Genomic DNA, 19,873 nt, shown 5'->3' on the forward strand with positions numbered 1-19,873 from the left:
ATTATAAATCCTTATAAATCAAACATTGACAGCCATTTAGACAAGAAAAACGCCCACATTGGTTTGATTTCATCTTGTGGCCAAAACTACTGTTATGTAATAATGATATTTGTACTTTATTTTAGACATTTTTATGCTTAAAATTTTTCTTTAATTTAGGGCAAAAATAGGGTTAGCTACAACTTTGGACGCGCCATGTGTCTAAGGGACGACTGTATGTAACGTCGCAGACCTTTGAAATTCTATGGTTTATCTTTAATCTTTAGGCTTGAACTTGAAATATATTTGAGTTAAACTTTTGCTAATCTGTGTATTTGAACAATTTCTTTCATGAATACAATAGGTCTATGTCTTTCATCTGATATCATTTTTATTCAAAACAAACAATTAAATATCCATCGTAATAATAATATTTTTACTCCTAAAAGAGACGTTTCCAATATTTTGGTCTTTTTATTTAGTGACACAATAAGGCTAAAATATTCGACTAATCTCTTAGATACAGAAAACGTGTATTACTAAGAAATAATGAACATTATTCATTCTAGTTCTATTGTTAGTTACTTAACAGAAATAAATCATTAGTACAAACAGTTTTGTATATGTGTGATTATTTTACATTAAATCAAAAATATAATTGTTACAAATAACTTCATAAACAATGTTTCCTTCCGCCACTTTGTGGAGTACAAACAGGTAAAAATTTGAGATTCCACCCTAAATAAAAAATAAAATAAAAAAACTATGAATGTTTTTGAGTGAAAAAACTACCAATGTGGCGGTGAAAGTGAAATGTATTTATTTACCCCAAGTGTGTTGGGGTCAGGTGAGGCCACAAGCAAAATTTCCTACACGGACCATAACATCACTAAAGTCACATGTTTAACCACACTTTTTTCCAACAAGCCTTCTAATGTTTTGAATCTGATGAAATGGAGTCCTTGCTGTTGATATTTGAAGAGGGAAACCTTAGGTTCCCCCAGTTCAATGGATGTGGATCACTGGCTCCATCTAGCGGTAGAACACTGCAATGACAACTGGGGAAATATAAATTCTCTGTTTGAGGGTCCCTGCGATGAGGTGGCAACTTGTCCAGGGTGTAACCCGCCTTCCGCCCAATTGTAGTTGAGATAGGCACCAGCGACCCCAAAAGGGAATATGCGGTAGAAAATGGATGTTCGAGGGTCTAACACAGGGGTCAGCAACCCAAAATGTTGAAAGAGCCATATTGGACCAAAAATACAAAAACAAATCTGTCTGGAGCCGCAAAAAATTAAAAGCCATATAACATACAGATAGTGTCATGAGATATAAATTGAATTATGAGGACTTAAAGGAAACTAAATGTGCTCAAATATAGCTACAAATGAGGCATCATAATGCAATATGTACATACAGCTAGCTTAAATAGCATGTTAGCATCGATTAGCTTGCAGTCATGCAGTGACCAAATATGTCTGAATAGCACACTCCACATAAGTCAATAACGTCAACAAAACTCACCTTTGTGCAAGTATGCGCAACATTATAAGTTTGGTGGACAAAATGAGACAGAAAAAGAAGTGACTTAAAATACGTTTTAGAAAGTCGGCGAAAGTTATGCATGTAAACAAACTAGGGTGGGTTCAAGGACCGCCAAAATGAGTAGGACAAAACGGCGCTCGCCAAATACTCGAATCAGTGAAGTATGTTTAAAATAAACAGTGTGCTTTATTGCAATTAGGGAGGTTTGTGTCATGTTTGTCCTCCTACAGAAACCAAATTACAACAAAAAAAAATGTTCCCCTCATCATTTCCGTTTTTCATATATTTTTAAAAAAGCTCCAGAGAGTCACTAGGGCGGCGCTAAAGAGCCAAATGCGGCTCCAGAGCTGCGGGTTGCCGACCCCTGGTCTAACTGGATAAGTTGCACTGACATTTTAACATTGTTGTCATACAAGTGTAAAAATGAGTTAACCACTGTTAAAAGGCTCCGTTTTTGTTTTTTTAATATTTATACGATTATTATTTGTTGTGCAAGTGTAAAACATCGTCAGTCTAATAATGATTTATTGGGAATGTATCTTTGAATAGTTTTAAGTTTTTTTTATTAAAATCTTTTTTTTTTATTGTATTGCCTTCTTTTTTGCTTTTCGAATCAAAATAAATACAATATTTGTTTGTTTGTTTTACGTGTATTTTTAATGTAAAAACTAAATGAATCATATCAAATTAACAACCATAAAGTATGGTTTCCAGTGACAAAGGCTGCCCTTTGTCACCGATTCTGTTCATAAATTTTATGGACAGAATTTCTAGGCGCAGTCAAGGCGTCGAGGGGTTCCGGTTTGGTGGCTGCAGGATTAGGTCTCTGCTTTTTGCAGATGATGTGGTCCTGATGGCTTCATCTGGCCAGGATCTTCAGCTCTCACTGGATCGGTTCGCGGCCGAGTGTGAAGCGACTGGGATGAGAATTAAAACCTCAAAGTCCGAGTCCGTGGTTCTCGCCCGGAAAAGGGGGTGGAGTGCCATCTCCGGGTTGGAGAGGAGACCCCGGCCCCAAGTGGAGGAGTTCAAGTACCTCGGAGTCTTTTTCACGAGTGAGGGAGGAGTGGATCGTGAGATCGACAGGCGGATCGGTGCGGCGTCTTCTGTAATGCGGGCGCTGTATCGATCCGTTGTGGTGAAGAAGGAGCTGAGCCGGAAGGCAAAGCTCTCAATTTACCGGTCGATCTACATTCCCATCCTCACCTATGGTCATGAGCTTTGGGTTATGACCGAAAGGACAAGATCATGGGTACAAGCGGCCGAAATGAGATAGGGTGAGAAGCTCTGTCATCCGGGAGGAGCTCAAAGTAAAGCCGCTGCTCCTCCAAATAGAGAGGAGCCAGATAAGGTGGTTCGGGCGGCATGTGGTCAGGATGCCACCAGAACGCCTTCCTAAGGAGGTGTTTAGGGCACGTCCGACCGGTAGGGGGCCACGGGGAAGACCCAGGACACGTTGGGTAGACTATGTCTCCCGGCTGGTCTGGGAATGCCTCGGGATCCCCCGGGTGGAGCTGGACGAAGTGGCTGGCGAGAGGGAAGTCTGAGCTTCCCTTCTTAGGCTACTGCCCCCGCGACCCGACCTCGGATAAGCGGAAGAAGATGGATGGATGGATGGATGGATGGGTAGTATGGTGAATGTTTGAGTTTATTTCAAACATGCATACATTTACAACATGATATGTCACAAATTCCAGTTCACCTGCATTATCCTTTCCTTTTCCATACTTTGTAACTGAGCTACTGTGTGGAACAATTTCCCTTGTGGATCAATAAAGTTTGTCTAAGTCTAATAATCAAATGCATATGGAAAATCTGTAACATTATCATTCAATTTTAGAAGCGGCCCTCTGAGGTCAAACATAACTGCAATGTATAACTAACTTAGGCTCATTAACAATATGGCCTGTGTTCAAACTGTTATAATCATATAAGAAAAGAAGTTAAAATAAGGTTAAATTTAGTGTGTGTGCACGGGATTGGGCCGTCTGTCCTCACCTTGCACGTGGAAGCCAGCAGGGAACCGTCCTGTTTCCAGCTCAGACTCTGCAGTTGGTCAGCGTGCTCCTCCAGAACTGAAGAAGTGACACACATCATCATCATTCAGAGAATTGTAAGGAGGACAGGAAAACAAACATGATCCACCTTTGCTCGTGTACAATAGGGACATGATTATGGCAGAAGAAAATGCAAACAAAAACACCATATCAAGTATGAAAGAGGCATGTGGGGAATTGGGGGGAGAACCCGATGGATCAAAACGAGTGTCTCCTTACAGCAGGGGTGTCAAACGTAACCGCAAACAGGTTTTATCCGGCCTGTGGGATGAGTTTGCTAAGTATAAAAATGAGCCAAAATTTTTGAGTGAAAGAAACTGCTGTTCTAAATGTGTCCACTAGATGTCACAATAGCAATTCTTTGAAATGTTGCAGATGATGCTACATATGTACAAAAAAAATAAATCACATGTTAGTGCACCAGTCGAGGAAAATGATCAAACTACATAAATAACATCCTGTAATTTGTTTTTTATGTTAATTGTTCATCTTGATGGATTGAAAGTTAACACCAATGATTTGACTGATGAACATTATCACATAATTTATTCAGAAAGTATAAATGACAACAAATAAAGTTGGAATACTATTGACCACAAAAAAAAAACATTATGATTAGTACATTTGCAGAATGTGCGTGTTCTATTTTTAAACATAGAAAACAATCTGAAGGTGTCTTTATTTTTTAAATTAACGCAAAAAGTCAGTGTTGAAAAACAAGAAAAAAAAAATACAAAAATTAGGGGTATTTTATTTGAACTAAGCAAAATTATCTGCCAATAGAACAAGACAATTTAGCTTGTCAAGACTTTCCAAAACAAGTAAAATCAGCTAACCACAATGAACCCAAAAATATCTTAAAACAGGGGTCTCAGACACGCGGTCCGCGGGCGTTATTTTGCGGCCCCCACCTTAATATGAAAGTTTAATGTTAGTGCGGCCCACAAATTTTGCATGAATGGCGCTTGACAGCGTTGTGTGCGGAGCTAAAGGAATCTACCAATCACGGTGTGGTATATGGCTCTCGAGGGCCAAACATTGACGTCACTTGTGTGATGCAAGCAGAGAAACATTTTGCCGCTCTTTCAACTAGACCCGCACACGCTCTTCCTCCCTCCCTCGCTCACCCGCCTGCTCATTCTCTCGCTCACCCCCCCCCCTCCAACTCCCGTTGGCTCCAGACAGAGATAATTTTTGTTATTTGGGTCCAAAGTGGCTCTTTTAACATTTTGGGTTGCCTACCCCTGCGTTAGTGGAAAAGCAGCAAATGAGTATAAAGGGAAAGGAACGTTGCCATGGAGACGAGGGTTTTCTGACGTGCTTGGCTACAGTCGCTCCGCGACACCTGTCCGTCAGTAATAAGTTAGTCCCCGATAACCTGGACCAATTTGTTCTTTTTAATTTGCATCGCCTCACATTAAATAATTCTCATTTTGTTCATTTATATTTAGATTTTATTTCGTGTTAAAATTAAAATAGACATTTAAAAATATTTTTCTTTAAGAAATTTTCTTGCGGCCCAGCCTCACCCAGACTCTGCATCCAGTGGCCCCCAAGTAAATTGAGTTAGAGACCCCTGCCTTAAAATAAGTATATTCCCCCTAATAACAACTGTACTACTAGATGAGTACGTATTTTCTATTGTTTCATTAAAAATAAAACAGCAAAGTCCATTTGGCTGTCATCTGTTTTAATATGAGAGACAATTGTGTCAAAGTCATGATTTTATTTTTACATGCTTGAAATAAAAAATTATTACTTTAAAGAAGTAGTTTTATAATCGAAAGTGTTGATCACACAGCTTTGCAACAGTTGATATTCTAGTTTCAAGCATATTTTACTCAATATAGGTCAGACCTTGGCAAATTAAGGCCCGGGGGCCACATGCTGCCCCTTTAAGCTTTTCAATCTGGCCCGCTGGACATTCCCAAATATTTTTTTTCCCCCCACATCTTTAAGAATGAAAGTGTAGCTGCCATTATGATGTGCAGTGATGTTTTTTAATGACCGTAAGTCTTGAACTATACAAAGTATTTCAATGGTTGGAATCTGCGCTTAGGGATGATATACCAGTTACTATGGTCATCTAATTAGCCGAGGGCCGGGCTGTAAAATATATATCAGGTCAGGAAATAACACAGAGGCTATTTTATCCCTACAAGCCTGTTTCGCAGGTTTCCCTGCTCTTCAGGGGATTTTAGAATAACACAGGCTCCAGCACCCCCTGCAACCCCGAAAGGGATAGGCGGTAGAAAATAGATGCATGTATAACAAAATCCTCTAAATTGATTGATTGAAACTTTTATTAGTAGATTGCACAGTTCAGTACAAATTCTGTACAATTGACCACTAAATGGTGACCCCCCGAATAAGTTTTTCAACTTGTTTAAGTCGGGGTCCACGTTAATCAATTCATTTTAATATACAATGTACAATAAACAATATATAATGAAGAGCAGGAAAACCTGCGAAACAGGGGATTTTATGATAAAATATATAATAAAATCCCCTGAAAAGCAGGAAAACCTGAAAAACAGGCTTGTAGGGATGAAATAGTTCAGGAAAAAACACAGAGGCTAACGTATATTCCGCTCTACCCCGGTATTGAGCACTGTATAACGGATGGATCACCGTAACCTTGACATACACACACACACACTATATATATATATATATATATATATATGCCCGTGGGCCGTAGTTTGGGGACCCCTGACCAAAATCCTTAAAACAAGTAAAACACTAACATAAAATCTGCTTAGGGAGAAGAATTATCTCATCAGACAGAAAATAAGCAAATATCACCCTTATTTGAGATATCTAATCTTACTTAGATTTCAGTTTTTGCAGTGCGAGAGTAGACTTTTCTCCATGTGGCCCCTGATGTGAAATGAGTTTGACACCCCTGCCTTACAGTTAAGGCACAGGCTATAAGTGAGCACAGCGTAGCTTTTGTGACACTCTGCAAATGAGAAGAGATGAGCACAAGATAAAAGAAAATACATTAATGTATAGTTATGGTGGCATAGAGAGAAATCTTATTTTTGTGGAAAGATGGAAGAGCGGTGTGCAGCAGCAGCAGCCAGGCCAGCTGTCATGTGACATGCTCGTGGGCTGCAAGGAGGTCAAGTAGCGGCACAATCCTGAGACCAGCGTGGGTCGCTTAGGGGTGTCCCGATACAACCCTTGCACTTCCGATGTTGAACCTTTGAGTTATGCCAGATACGATATCAGCACGGATCATACCACTACTTTTATTATTTTGAATGTTAGGCTTGATCGAGTGAAATTACTCTAACATAGAACAAAGGTACAGTCGTGGTCAAAAGTTTACATACACTTGTAAAGAACATAATGTCATGGCTGTCTTGAATTTTCAATACTTTCTACAACCCCTTATTTTTTTGTGATAGAGTGATTGGAGCACATACTTGTTGGTCACAAAAAACATTCATGAAGTTTGGTTCTTTTATGAATTTATTATGGGTCTACTGAAAATGTGACCAAATCTGCTGGGTCAAAATTATACATACAGTAATGTTAATATTTGGTTACATGTCCCTTGGCAAGTTTCACTTGTGCTTTTGGTAGCCATCCACAAGCTTCTGGTTGAATTTTTGACCACTCCTCTTGACAAAATTGGTGCAGTTCAGCTAAATGTGTTGGTTTTCTCAGCTAAATGTGTTGGTTTTCTGACATTAACTTGTTTCTTCAGCATTGTCCACACGTTAAAGTCAGGACTTTGGGAAGGCCGTGTTGCGGCGCACACGCGCTCCATGCTTCCCTCTTCTGCGGGAGCGCTCAAGGGATCCGCTGTGAGCATCGGACACGCCCCCGCGCTCGCCACGCAGACCGCACCCACACTCTGCCGCAGCCGGAGGCAATCAACAATCAACACACCTGGCTTTGATGAGGGACGACAGCATAAAGAGCATCGCCGCTGACTTCTTTTCGTCGGAACCAATGTTCCCTCTAAGGTACGCGCCCGTGCAATTGCACACTGCTCACGCGTCCTCTGCGCAAGACAAATCTAGGTCGTATCGAATAAAAAGATAAGCGCATAACAGTGTGCACGTCTGCCGTCGCTCACATGTGCGCCACTGAATGCTCAAGGAGTTTGGGCGTTTGCTCACACATGAAAAATTGGAGGGAGTATTGGTCGGTACATAGCTCTGCTCGCGGTAAGCTTCGCGTCTCTGACTTCCCTCTTGATCTCGCTCGTTTGCTTGTTTCCTTGTGTCCCTTTTTCCCGATCCGATTTTTGTCTCTTATTCCCCACAGTGCCCGTGTCTCAGCTTTAGCTGTATACCTCTGTTGCTGTTTTTCCCTCCTGGACTTTGTTTGCTCTCCCCGATCCTTGACCCTGTTTTGGAGTTCCGGACTCCTCTCTCCTGCCTTCGACCCCGGCTCGGACCTCGGACCCCCTTGGCTTCTTCCCCCTCGGACTTGGACGCTGAACATCCAACACGCACCTCAACAAACCTTACGGTATTTTCATATGGTTGATTTCCTTCCATACAAACACATAGTAGCATACACACCTCATGTATTCAATAAACCTATTAAGCTTGATATACTGTTGTCGTGCCGTCTCCTTCCCCAGTCCGACAAAACAGGCCATTCTAAAACCTCAATTCTAGCCTGATTTAGCCATTCCTTTACCCCTTTTGACGTGTGTTTGGGGTTATTGTCCTGCTGGAACACCCAACTGCGCCCAAGACCCAACCTCCAGTCTGATGATTTTAGGTTGTCCTGAAGAATTTGGATGTAATCCTCCTTTTTCATTGTCCCATTTACTCTCTGTAAAGCACCAGTTCCATTGGGCCAGAGCATAATACTACCACCACCATGCTTGACGGTAGGAATGGTGTTTATGGTATTAAAGGCCTCACCTTTTGTCCTCCAAACATATAGCTGGGTATTGTGGCCAAACAGCTCAATTTTTGTTTCGTCTGACCACAGAACTCTCCTCCAGAAGGTCTTATCTTTGTCCATGTGATCAGCAGCAAACTTGAGACGAGCCTTAAGGTGTCTCTTCATGTAAAAATGATGTCAAGAGGAGTGGTCAAAAATTCAAGCAGAAGATAGCCAGAAGCTTGCGGATGGCTCCCAAAAGCGCCTTATTGCAGTGAAACTTGCCAAGGGACATGTAACCAAATATTAACATTGCTGTATGTATACTTTTGACCCAGCAGATTTGTTCACATTTTCAGTAGACCCATAATAAATTCAGAAAAGAACCAAACTTCATGAATGTTTTTTGTGACAAACAAGTACAGTGAGGCAAAAAAGTATTTAGTCAGCCACCGATTGTGCAAGTTCTCCCACTTAAAACGATGACAGAGGTCTGTAATTTTCATCATAGGTACACTTCAAGTGTGAGAAGACAGAATGTGAAAAAAGGAAGAAGAGGAAGAAGAATACTGAGTTGCATCCCAAGAACACCATACCTACTGTGAAGCATGGGGGTGGAAATATCATGCTTTGGGGCTGTTTTTCTGCTAAGGGTACAGGACGATTGATCCGTGTTAAGGAAAGAATGAATGGGGCCATGTATCGTGAGATTTTGAGCCAAAACCTCCTTCCATCAGTGAGAGCTTTGAATGTTTGACCAAATACTTATTTTCCAGTATAATTTACTAATAAATTATTTAAAATTCCTACAATGTGAATTCCTGGAATTTATTTTCACATTCTGTCTCTCACAGTTGAAGTGTACCTATGATGAAAACTACAGACCTCTGTCATCATTTTAAGTGGGAGAACTTGCACAATCGGAGGCTGACTAAATACTTTTTTGCCCCACTGTATGTGCTCCAATCACTCTCACAAAAACATAAGAGTTGTAGACATAATTAAAAACTCAAGACAGCCATGACATTATGTTCTTTACAAGTGTATGTAAACTATTGACCACAAGAGTAGGTGTAAAAAAAAAATGTGTCACACTTATACTGCAGTAAATAGTTTTGTAGGGGACACCTAAAAGGTCAAAATATTTAAACTCATGATGCAGTAAATTGAATGATGCAGACACGTTTGTTACTGGATACTTTCTAATATGTTTCTGCCTTATTGATGTATCTGTTAGTAATATGCGACTGTATTGACAAATTTGGCGTTTTGACTGTAATTATGTTCATTTAAGAACATGTATCATGTACATCTAGCTTGTGTGTTATTGTGTGCTTAGCTGTTGTGTAGATGCTCAGCCATGTTAAGCTTTTGTGAATGACGTTGCTAAAATACAAACCCCGTTTCCACATGAGTTGGGAAATTGTGTTAGATGTAAATATAAACAGAATACAATGATTTGCAAATCATTTTCAACCCATATTCAAAGACGACATATTTGATGTTCAAACTGATAAACATTTTTTTTTTGCAAATAATCATTAACTTTAGAATTTGATGCCAGCAACACGTGACAAAGAAGTTGGGAAAGGTGGCAATAAATACTGTTTAAGTTGAGGAATGCTGATGAAACACTTATTTGGCACATCCCACAGGTGTGCAGGCTAATTGGGAACAGGTGGGTGCCATGATTGGGTATAAAAACAGCTGACCAAAAAATGCTCAGTCTTTCACAAGAAAGGGGTCTCTGTTGTCGTATTTTAGGCTTCATAATGCGCCACACGTTTTCAATAGGAGACAGGTCTGGACTACAGGCAGGCCAGTCTAGTACCCGCACTCTTTTACCACATGGCTTGGCATTGTCTTGTTGAAATAAGCAGGGGCGTCCATGATAACGTTGCTTGGGTGGCAACATATGTTGCTCCAAAACCTGTATGTACCTTTCAGCATTAATGGTGCCTTCACAGATGTGTAAGTTGCCCATGCCTTGGGCACTAATGAACCCCCATACCATCACAGATGCTGGCTTTTCAACTTTGCACCTATAACAATCCGGATGTTTTTTTTCCTCTTTGTTCAGGACGACAGAGTGTTCAAAAACAATTTGAAATGTGGACTCATCAGACCACAGAACATTTTTCCACTTTGCATGAGTCCATCTGAGATGATCTTGGGCCCAGACAAGCCGGCGACGTTTCTGGATGTTGTTGATAAATGGCTTTCGCTTTGCATACTAGAGCTTTAACATACACTTACAGATGTAGCTACCAACTGTATTTAGTGACAGTGGTTCTCTGAAGTGTTCCTGAGCCCATGTGGTGATATCCTTTAGAGATTGATGTCGGTTTTTGATACAGTGCCGTCTGAGGGATCGAAGGTCAGGGTCATTCAATGTTGGTTACCGGTCATGCCGCTTACGTGGAGGGAATTCTCCAGATTCTCTGAACCTTTTGATGATATTATGGACCGTAGATGTTGAAATCCCTAAATTTCTTGCAATTGCACTTTGAGAAACGTTCTTAAACTGTTTGACTATTTGCCCAGTTGTGGACAAAGGGGTGTACCTCGCCCCATCCTTTCTTGTGAAAGACTGAGCATTTTTTGGGAAGCTGTTTTTATACCCAATCATGGCACCCACCTGTTCCCAATTAGCCTGCACACCTGTGGGATGTTCAAAATAAGTGTTTGACGAGCATTCCTCAACTTCATCAGTATTTATTGCCACCTTTCCCAACTTCTTTGTCACGTGTTGCTGGCATCAAATTCTAAAGTTAATGATTATTTGCAAAAAAAAATGTTTATCAGTTTGAATATCAAATATGTTGTTTTTGAAGCGTATTCAACTGAATATGGGTTGAAAATTATATTTCCCAACTCATATGGAAACGGGGTTTGTACAAGAAAAGACCTACCTTGCTTGCTTATTGGGTTGGAGGATATTTACTTAATTAGCAGTTAACTAGCTTTACAAAATGACTTTTATCGAAGATTTTTAATACTTGTGTTATTATCGGGCCGATGTCAATATCGGATCGGAACACCCCTATTTTTTGGGTATGAAGACTGCAAAACCAACTTTTTTATTGGTCTGTTTTGTTTTTTTTACCTCTGCTGCTCCCGCACTTAAGAGCCACAGCGCTGCAAAATGTAGGCAGTATCATTGTTACAAGACAAACGGAAAACATAAACAGGACAAAAATAAAAACAGCACGACCTCCAAAGTCGAGTGTGAGTCAGTAGTAAGAACCATGACTACCGTTTCAAATGGTAATTGTCAGAAAACTGGGATTGATTAACGCACTTTAAAAAAAACAAAAAAAACTCCCGGAAACAACACGAAAAACGAAAAACCGTCCAACCGGAACTCTAATAACTAAAGTTCCTCGGGTGAATAATATAAACTCACTACACCGGTATGTTTTAGCTCTTTCATGATGAGTTTACTGACAGATATAAGAAAGAACTATACACTAATTTATATTACAAATGGCAACAGCGGAGAATGAATGTCACATAACAAGAAGATAGAGAAAAAGAAGTTCCGGAGTACCCGGAGGCGGAAATTTTTCAGGATTTTTGCAGATCCCAAATACACATCAGCAGGTACTAGAAGGTAAGAAAAATTGCTTTTGCATAATATCCATCCATCCATCCATCCCTTTTCTACCGCCTGTCTCTTTTGGGGTCACGGGGGCTGCTGGAGCCTATCTCAGCTACAATCCGGCGGAAGGCGGTGTACACCCTGGACAAGTCGCCACCTCATCACAGGGCCAACACAGACAGACAGACAACATTCACACACTAGGGCCAAGTTAGTGTTGCCAATCAACCTATCCCCAGGTGGATGTCTTTATAGGTGGGAGGAAGTACCCGGAGGGAACCCACGCAGTCACGGAGAAAACATGCAAACTCCACATAGAAAGATCCCGAGCCCGGGATTGAACTCAGGACTACTCAGGACCTTCGTATTGTGAGGCACATGCACTAACCCCTGCTTTTGCATAATATTGCGAAACAAAACGTCAGATAATATGTCTTACCTTATACATACCATAATAATACTCTTATGTTGAAGCACATCAAACGGTGCAGCCTACACTTATCTCTTATGTTTGACTGCCATCTACTGGTCACACTTATTACATTACATGCACCAAATAAAATTGCTTCGAGGTGGGTAAGCTCAACCAAATCTATTAGTTTGGTTTTGCGTTAGACTTCACCGGGTTATAAGGCGCACTGTCGAGTTTTGAGAAAAAAATATATATTTTAAGCGCGCCTTATCGTCCAGAAAAATACGGTAGAACACATTGGAAGTCAACCCGCATCACGGAACGGCTTGTGTTCAACGTTGGAGGTTTTACTGCACTCCCTTTCCTATATTGCCACACTAACTGACACATCAAAATGTAAGACACAGTGCAACACAAAGACATCAAACAAATACAGTATGTGGACAAAAGTATTGGGACATATTGGGGACGGTATAGCTCGGTTGGTAGAGTAGCATTGCCGGCAACTTGAGGGTTCCAGGTTCGATCCCCGCTTCCCCCATCCGAGTCACTGCCGTTGTGTCCTTGGGCAAGACACTTTACCCACCTGCTCCCAGTGCCACACACACTGGTTTAAATGTAACCTAGATATTGGGTTTCACTTTGTAAAAAGGCGCTTTGAGTCACTAGAGAAAAGCGCTATACAAATATAATCCCCTTCACATATGCCTAAAGTTCCAATATATTTCCTCTGTTGGAATTTCTGCCTATTTATCCAAAAGAACATCAGTCAGGTCAACTTGAGAAATTATCCCGAAAGTCCCTGAAATAACTTTGTCTCTATACTTTTGTCCATATAGCATACTTCCTGAATGGTGTACACCAGTGATTCTTAAATTGTGGTACGTGTACCACTAGTGGTACGCCAAAGAATCACTCGGTTAAATTACAGTGTTATGTTTTCCCATATTCAAACACAGTGTTACTGTTCAAACTGTGTAATGTCACCATGGCCAAAAATATTAAATATACTTGCTAAATAGAACACCTGCCTTGTTTTTAAAGACTACTTAGGCCTACTACGCTACTGTATTTTAATGTTGGTCATTATGGTGGTACTTGGTATAAAAAAAACAAAAAAATGCTTGAGAACCACTCGTGGACAAGATACATTACACTCTAGTGCAGAAGATGCAAGCTGTGCCTACCAGCTAAAGGTGCCTCCTGGCGGTTTGTGTCCCAAATAAGCACACCCTTGGAGGAACCAACGGCCAGCAAACCCGAAGAGGTCGGGTGGAAAAGCACCAGCTCCAGCCTGCCCTGGCCGGGGTGAAGGATGAGCTCCGGGTCTGTGGGCTGATCCAGGTCTGGATTGCATAAACGCCACAGCTTCACCTGCATACAAAAACAGTTCCACAAGAAAAAAATAATGCTGTCAAACGGTTCGATAATTGTTTTAAGTCAGATTAATCACACTATTGAATTTGGATGAATCGTGATTAATCATATCTTTTCCTGTGAGGTCATCCAGTGATGCCAATACAAACAAACGGATAGCATAGAAAGGTATAGCGACATTAGCTCGGATTCAGAATCGGATTTCAGCGGTTTAAGCGATTCAACAGATTACGCATGTATTAAAACGGATGGTTGGAGTATGGAGGCAGATAGCGAAAACTCAGTTGACAGTAGAAAGTTGTCGTTGCAATTATTGGATATGACTTTAAACCAGGGGTAGGGAACGTGTGGAGTTCCCCAGGGTTCGGTCCTTGGCCCTGCACTCTTTAGCATCTACATGGTGCCGCTGGGTGACGTCATACGCAAATACGGTATTAGCTTTCACTGCTATGCTGATGACACCCAACTCTACGTGCCCCTAAAGCTGACCAACACGCCGGACTGTAGTCAGCTGGAGGCGTGTCTTAATGAAATTTAACAATGGATGTCCGCTAACTTTTTGCAACTTAACGCCAAAAAAACGGAAATGCTGATTATCGGTCCTGCTAGACACCGACCTCTATTTAATAATACAACTTTAACATTTGACAACCAAATAATAAAACAAGGTGACTCGGTAAAAAATCTGGGTGTTATCTTCAACCCAACTCTCTCCTTTGAGTCACACATTAAAAGCGTTACTGAAACGGCCTTCTTTCATCTCCGTAATATCGCTAAAATTCGCTCCATTTTGTCCACTAAAGACGCTGAGATCATTATCCATGCGTTTGTTACGTCTCGTCTCGATTACTGTAACGTATTATTTTCGGGTCTCCCCATGTCTAGCATTAAAATATTACAGTTGGTACAAAATGCGGCTGCAAGACTTTTGACAAGAACAAGAAAGTTTGATCATATTACGCCTGTACTGGCTCACCTGCACTGGCTTCCTGTGCACTTAAGATGTGACTTTAAGGTTTTACTAATTACGTATAAAATGCTACACGGTCTAGATCCAGCCTATCTTGCCGATTGTATTGTACCATATGTCCCGGCAAGAAATCTGCGTTCAAAAGACTCCGGCTTATTAGTGATTCCTAGAGCCCCAAAAAAGTCTGCGGGCTATAGACCGTTTTCCGTTCGGGCTCCAGTACTCTGGAATGCCCTCCCGGTAACAGTTCGAGATGCTACCTCAGTAGAAGCATTTAAGTCTCACCTTAAAACTCATCTGTATACTCTAGCCTTTAAATAGACCTCCTTTTTAGACCAGTTGATCTGCCGCTTCTTTTCTTTCTCCTATGTCCCCCCCTCCCTTGTGGAGGGGGTCCGGTCCGATGACCATGGATGAAGTACTGGCTGTCCAGAGTCGAGACCCAGGATGGACTGCTCGTCGGGACCCAGGATGGACCGCTCGCCTTTATCGGTTGGGGACACCTCTACGCTGCTGATCCGCCTCCGCTTGAGATGGTCTCCTGCGGACAGGACTCTCGCTGCTGTCTTGGATCCGCTTGAACTGAACTCTCGCGGCTGTGTTGGAGCCACTATGGATTGAACTTTCACAGTATCATGTTAGACCCGCTCGACATCCATTGCTTTTGGTCCCCTAGAGGGGGGGGGGTTGCCCACATCTGAAGTCCTCTCCAAGGTTTCTCATAGTCAGCATTGTCACTGGCGTCCCACTGGATGTGAATTCTCCCTGCCCACTGGGTGTGAGTTTTCCTTGCCCTTTTGTGGGTTCTTCCGAGGATGTTGTAGTCGTAATGATTTGTGCAGTCCTTTGAGACATTTGTGATTTGAGGCTATATAAATAAACATTGATTGATTGATTGATTGATGGCTCTAGAGCCAGATGTGGCTCTTTTGATGACTGCATCTGGCTCTCAGATAAATCTTAGCTGACATTGCTTAACACGATAAGTAATGAATAATTCCGCTGGTAATCAGTGTTAAAAATAACGTTCAAATTACAAAACATTCTCGTGCATATTAATCCAACCATGCAATTTCTATCGCACCTGTTCAAGAAGTAGTGTTATTTTTATTATTGATTAGCTTTAGAATAACAATGTTATTAAAAAGAAGACAAGACTTATTATACTCTAAAAATGTTGGTCTTACTTAAAAATGCACGCATTTAGTTGTATTCAGTGTTAAAAAAATATTATATGGCTCTCACGGAAATACATTTTGAAATATCTGGCTTTCATGGCTTTCTCAGCCAAAAAGGTTCCCGACCCCTGCTTTAAAACATAAGCAACCGTGCATCACTACAGCTCTTGTGTACTGTCACCTCCTGTCACATCACGCCGTGACTTGTTTTGAGTTTTTTGGTGTTTTCCTGTGTGTGCAGTGTTTTACTTCTTGCCTTGCGCTCCTATTTTGGTGGCTTTTTCTCTTTTTTTGGCATTTTCCTGTAGCAGTTTCATGTCTTCCTTTCAGTGATATTTCCCGCATCTACTTTGTTTTAGCAATCAAGAATATTCAAGTTGTTTTTATCCTTCTTTGTGGAGAGTGTTTATTGTCATGTCATGTTCGGATGTGGACACCGTCTTTGCTCCACAGTAAGTCTTTGCTGTCGTCCAGCATTCTTTTTTGTTTACTTTTTTGCCAGTTCAGTTTTACTTTCGTTCTGCATAGCCTTCCCTAAGATTCAATGCCTTTTCTTAGGGACACTGAACATTTGTTTATTTTTGGTTTAACCTTCCTCTTGTGTTAGCTTTCTGTTACCATCTCTTATGTTAACGGGTCGGTTTTGACCCATGTTTTAAATCAGCTGTAAAATACACTAAAAACAATGATCTATCATCCAATTTGTTTCTCATCTCTTGGTTACCTTGTTAGGCTTCCTTATCCTTGAAAATATTGGTTTTAATATTTTTGGTTTGGGCCATTGGGCCTTTTTTTTGTCAGTATACCCCTCGATTTCAATTTTTAAAAATGGTAAAACGAACCTCAAGAGAATCATATAAATAAAAAAAGGTTGTTGTGTTACCTAACTATTACTAAGGGGTATTAGAACACATATCTTAAATAAATGTGTTTTGTTTATTTTTTCATTTTAAGAATTTTAACTGTAGTAACATCTATGGTGTTACGGGTCAATTTCGACCCATATATATTTACTTCAAGAAAAAGGCTAAAAAGTATTTTCTTCAGCAACAGAAATCCAACATCAAACAAACAACCAATCAAGCAAATGAAACCCAGAGAAATAGATTACTAGTTCCAAAACTAATAAAAAAACAAAATCAGAGTGGCAAAAAGTGACACTTTTAGTGTCCATCTTTTGTTTGTTTTTGTACAGGATAACAAGGTAAAATGAGAATCCACTAAAGCTCACATGATTGGGAGAGGAGCTGGCTGTCAGTGTGTTCAGTTTTGGCTCTTATCATTGCTTTATCATCTTATTTTTATAACCGGGTCGAAACCGACCCTAACAACACCAAGGGCATAATTTCTACCAGAGCATTTTATAATTTAGTGAAAAAAATTTAAATGTTTTATTTTGTTGACAGAGAGGTTCCTGACAAAGTCAAAAAGCTTTGATGCAAAAAAATAAATGTATGTGGTGTTTTTATGCATTTAAAAACTAAAACGGGTCGAAGGTTAAGCATTACACACCTTTTTACCTGCACCCTGCCTCCCACTGTTTCCAACATCTACAAAGCAATTCGCTACCAGTTGCCGTTTACTGACATGGAAGAGTATTACACGGTTACACTTCCAAGCTCTAGACAGCACCGACACTCAACAACACATAATTTGCAGTTTATGATTACTAGTTTGCAAAAAAAAAATTTTTTTACCCAAATAGGTGAAATTAGATCATCTCCCACAGAACACCAGACTGTATCTCACAGCACACTAATGTGCCGCTGCACAGTGGTTGAAAAACACTGCCTTAGAAGACCACGGAGGAATGATTAAGTGATTTAATAAAACTCCACTGATCCGCTTGTTGGACGTCTGCCGCATGTCTTCGGAGGTAAACCGAGCTGCTGAGTCTCAAAACGGCAGATTCCAGTCAAACCTCAACACCTGCATCCGGCGATTAAATGCCAAAAAGGAGCATGGGGGTCTTTAAGAAGTTTAAATAACATAAAAAAAAGAATGCAAGATGCAATGGGGACGTGAGAAAAGGGGAAAAAAGGGAATGCCGGGATCTCACCGTTTTATCCGCGGAGCACGTTGCCAGGAGACACTCGTCGAAAGGAGAAAAGTCCAAGTCAGTGACCAGATCTGTTGGAGTGGAGGCAGCAAATGTTTATCACATTTTGGACGTTTTTATGCATGAATCTGACCTGCTTCAATACAGGGAAGGTGTTTTTATTCAAGAAATAATGTACCGGAATGACAGGGGATGTTAGTGACCGTCCATTGGCCATCTGCTGCAGGCTTCACTGATGACAGGCCCAGTATGCTGCCCCCTGCAGGCACATCATAACACAATTATTTCTGATATCACAAATGCCCTTCATGTGGAGATTTAAAGGCCTACTGAAACCCACTACTACCGACCACGCAGTCTGATAGTTTATATATCAATGATGAAATATTAACATTGCAACACATGCCAATACGGCCTTTTTAGTTTACTAAATTGCAATTTTAAATTTCCCGCGAAGTGTCGTGTATGATGACGCGTGCGTTTGACGTCTCGGGTTGTAGCGGACATTCTTTTCCAGCCCGATCCAAGCTATAAGTAGTCTGCTTTAATCGCATAATTACACAGTATTCTGGACATCTGTGTTGCTGAATCTTTTGCAGTTTGTTCAATTAATAATGGAGAAGTCAAAGTAGAAAGATGGAGGTGGGAAGCTTTTAGCCTTTAGCCACACAAACACACGGTGTTTCCTTGTTTAAAATTCCCGAAGATGAAGCTTTACTATGGATCAGAGCGGTCAAGCGAACATGGATCCCGACTACATGTCAACCGGCAGTTTTCGGTGAGAAAATAGTGGTAATAAGTCGCCTCTTACCGGAGACATCAAATAACTTAGATTTATATATCGCGCTTTTCTAGACATTAAAAGCGCTCACAGAGAAGTGGGACTCAACATACATTCACACCTGGTGGTAGTAAACTACATCAGTAGCCACAGCTGCCCTGGGGTAGACTGACGGAAGCGTGGCTGCCAGTTTGCGCCAACGACCCCTCCGACCACCACCGATCATTCATTCACCAGTGTGAGCGGCACCGGGGGCAAAGGGTGAAGTGTCCTGCCCAAGGATACATTGGCAGCAATTTTTTGGATGTCAATAGGTGGGAAGCTAACCTGCAACCCTCAGGTTTCTGGCCGGCCGCTATACCCACTACGCCATGGCGCCACTAACTACATCAGCGAAGCTTCCGTCCTGCTGCAGCTGCCATGTCTTCCCTCAGAGACTCTGGCGTCAACACCCCCGTGGCCACACCCCTTCGACTTTCAGGTACTATTTAATCTCACTAAAACACTAGCAACCTAATAGCAGATAAGAGATTTTCCAGAACTATCCTAGTAAATGTGTCTAATAACATCTGAATCGCTTCCACTGCAATCGCCTTTTTTGTTTTTTAAACTTTTATTTATTTATTTTTTCTAGTCTTTCACTCTGGATTTCCTCATCCACGAATCTTTCATCTTCGCTCAAATTAATGGGGAAACTGTCGCTTTCTCTGTCCGAATAGCTCTAGCTGCTGCTGGCTATGATTGTAAACAATGTGAGGATGTGAGGAACTCTACAACCCGTGACGTCACACGCACATCGTCTGCTACTTCCGGTACAGGCAAGGCTTTTTTATTAGCGACCAAAAGTTGCGAACCTTATCATCGATGTTCTTTACTTAATCCTTTCAGCAAAAATATGGCAATATCGCAAAATTATTAAGTATGACACATAGAATGGACCTGCTATCCCCGTTTGAATAAGAAAACCTCATTTCAGTAGGCCTTTAACAATTTAGGTCATGATTTTGATCCCTAGGGTACATTGCAAGATATACAGGACTGTCTCAGAAAATTAGAATAT

The 19,873-nt window shown here is 41.0% G+C and overlaps 1 protein-coding gene across 2 annotated transcripts in view; it reads right to left on the reverse strand.

The window, feature by feature from the left end:
- Window positions 1-19,873, reverse strand: part of coro7 (coronin 7) — a 350,254-nt gene that overhangs the window by 324,386 nt on the left and 5,995 nt on the right. For both annotated transcript variants that reach the window (XM_061884835.1, XM_061884833.1), the window contains exons 3-6: window positions 18,211-18,291; window positions 18,033-18,103; window positions 13,636-13,822; window positions 3,523-3,599 (exon numbers count right to left, since the gene is read on the reverse strand). In XM_061884835.1, the coding sequence (XP_061740819.1) occupies window positions 3,523-3,599; window positions 13,636-13,822; window positions 18,033-18,103; window positions 18,211-18,291 (416 nt within the window). The remainder of the gene's footprint in view (window positions 1-3,522; window positions 3,600-13,635; window positions 13,823-18,032; window positions 18,104-18,210; window positions 18,292-19,873) is intronic.

This window comes from Nerophis ophidion, linkage group LG23 (assembly GCF_033978795.1).
Source record: "Nerophis ophidion isolate RoL-2023_Sa linkage group LG23, RoL_Noph_v1.0, whole genome shotgun sequence".
NCBI lineage: Eukaryota > Metazoa > Chordata > Actinopteri > Syngnathiformes > Syngnathidae > Nerophis > Nerophis ophidion.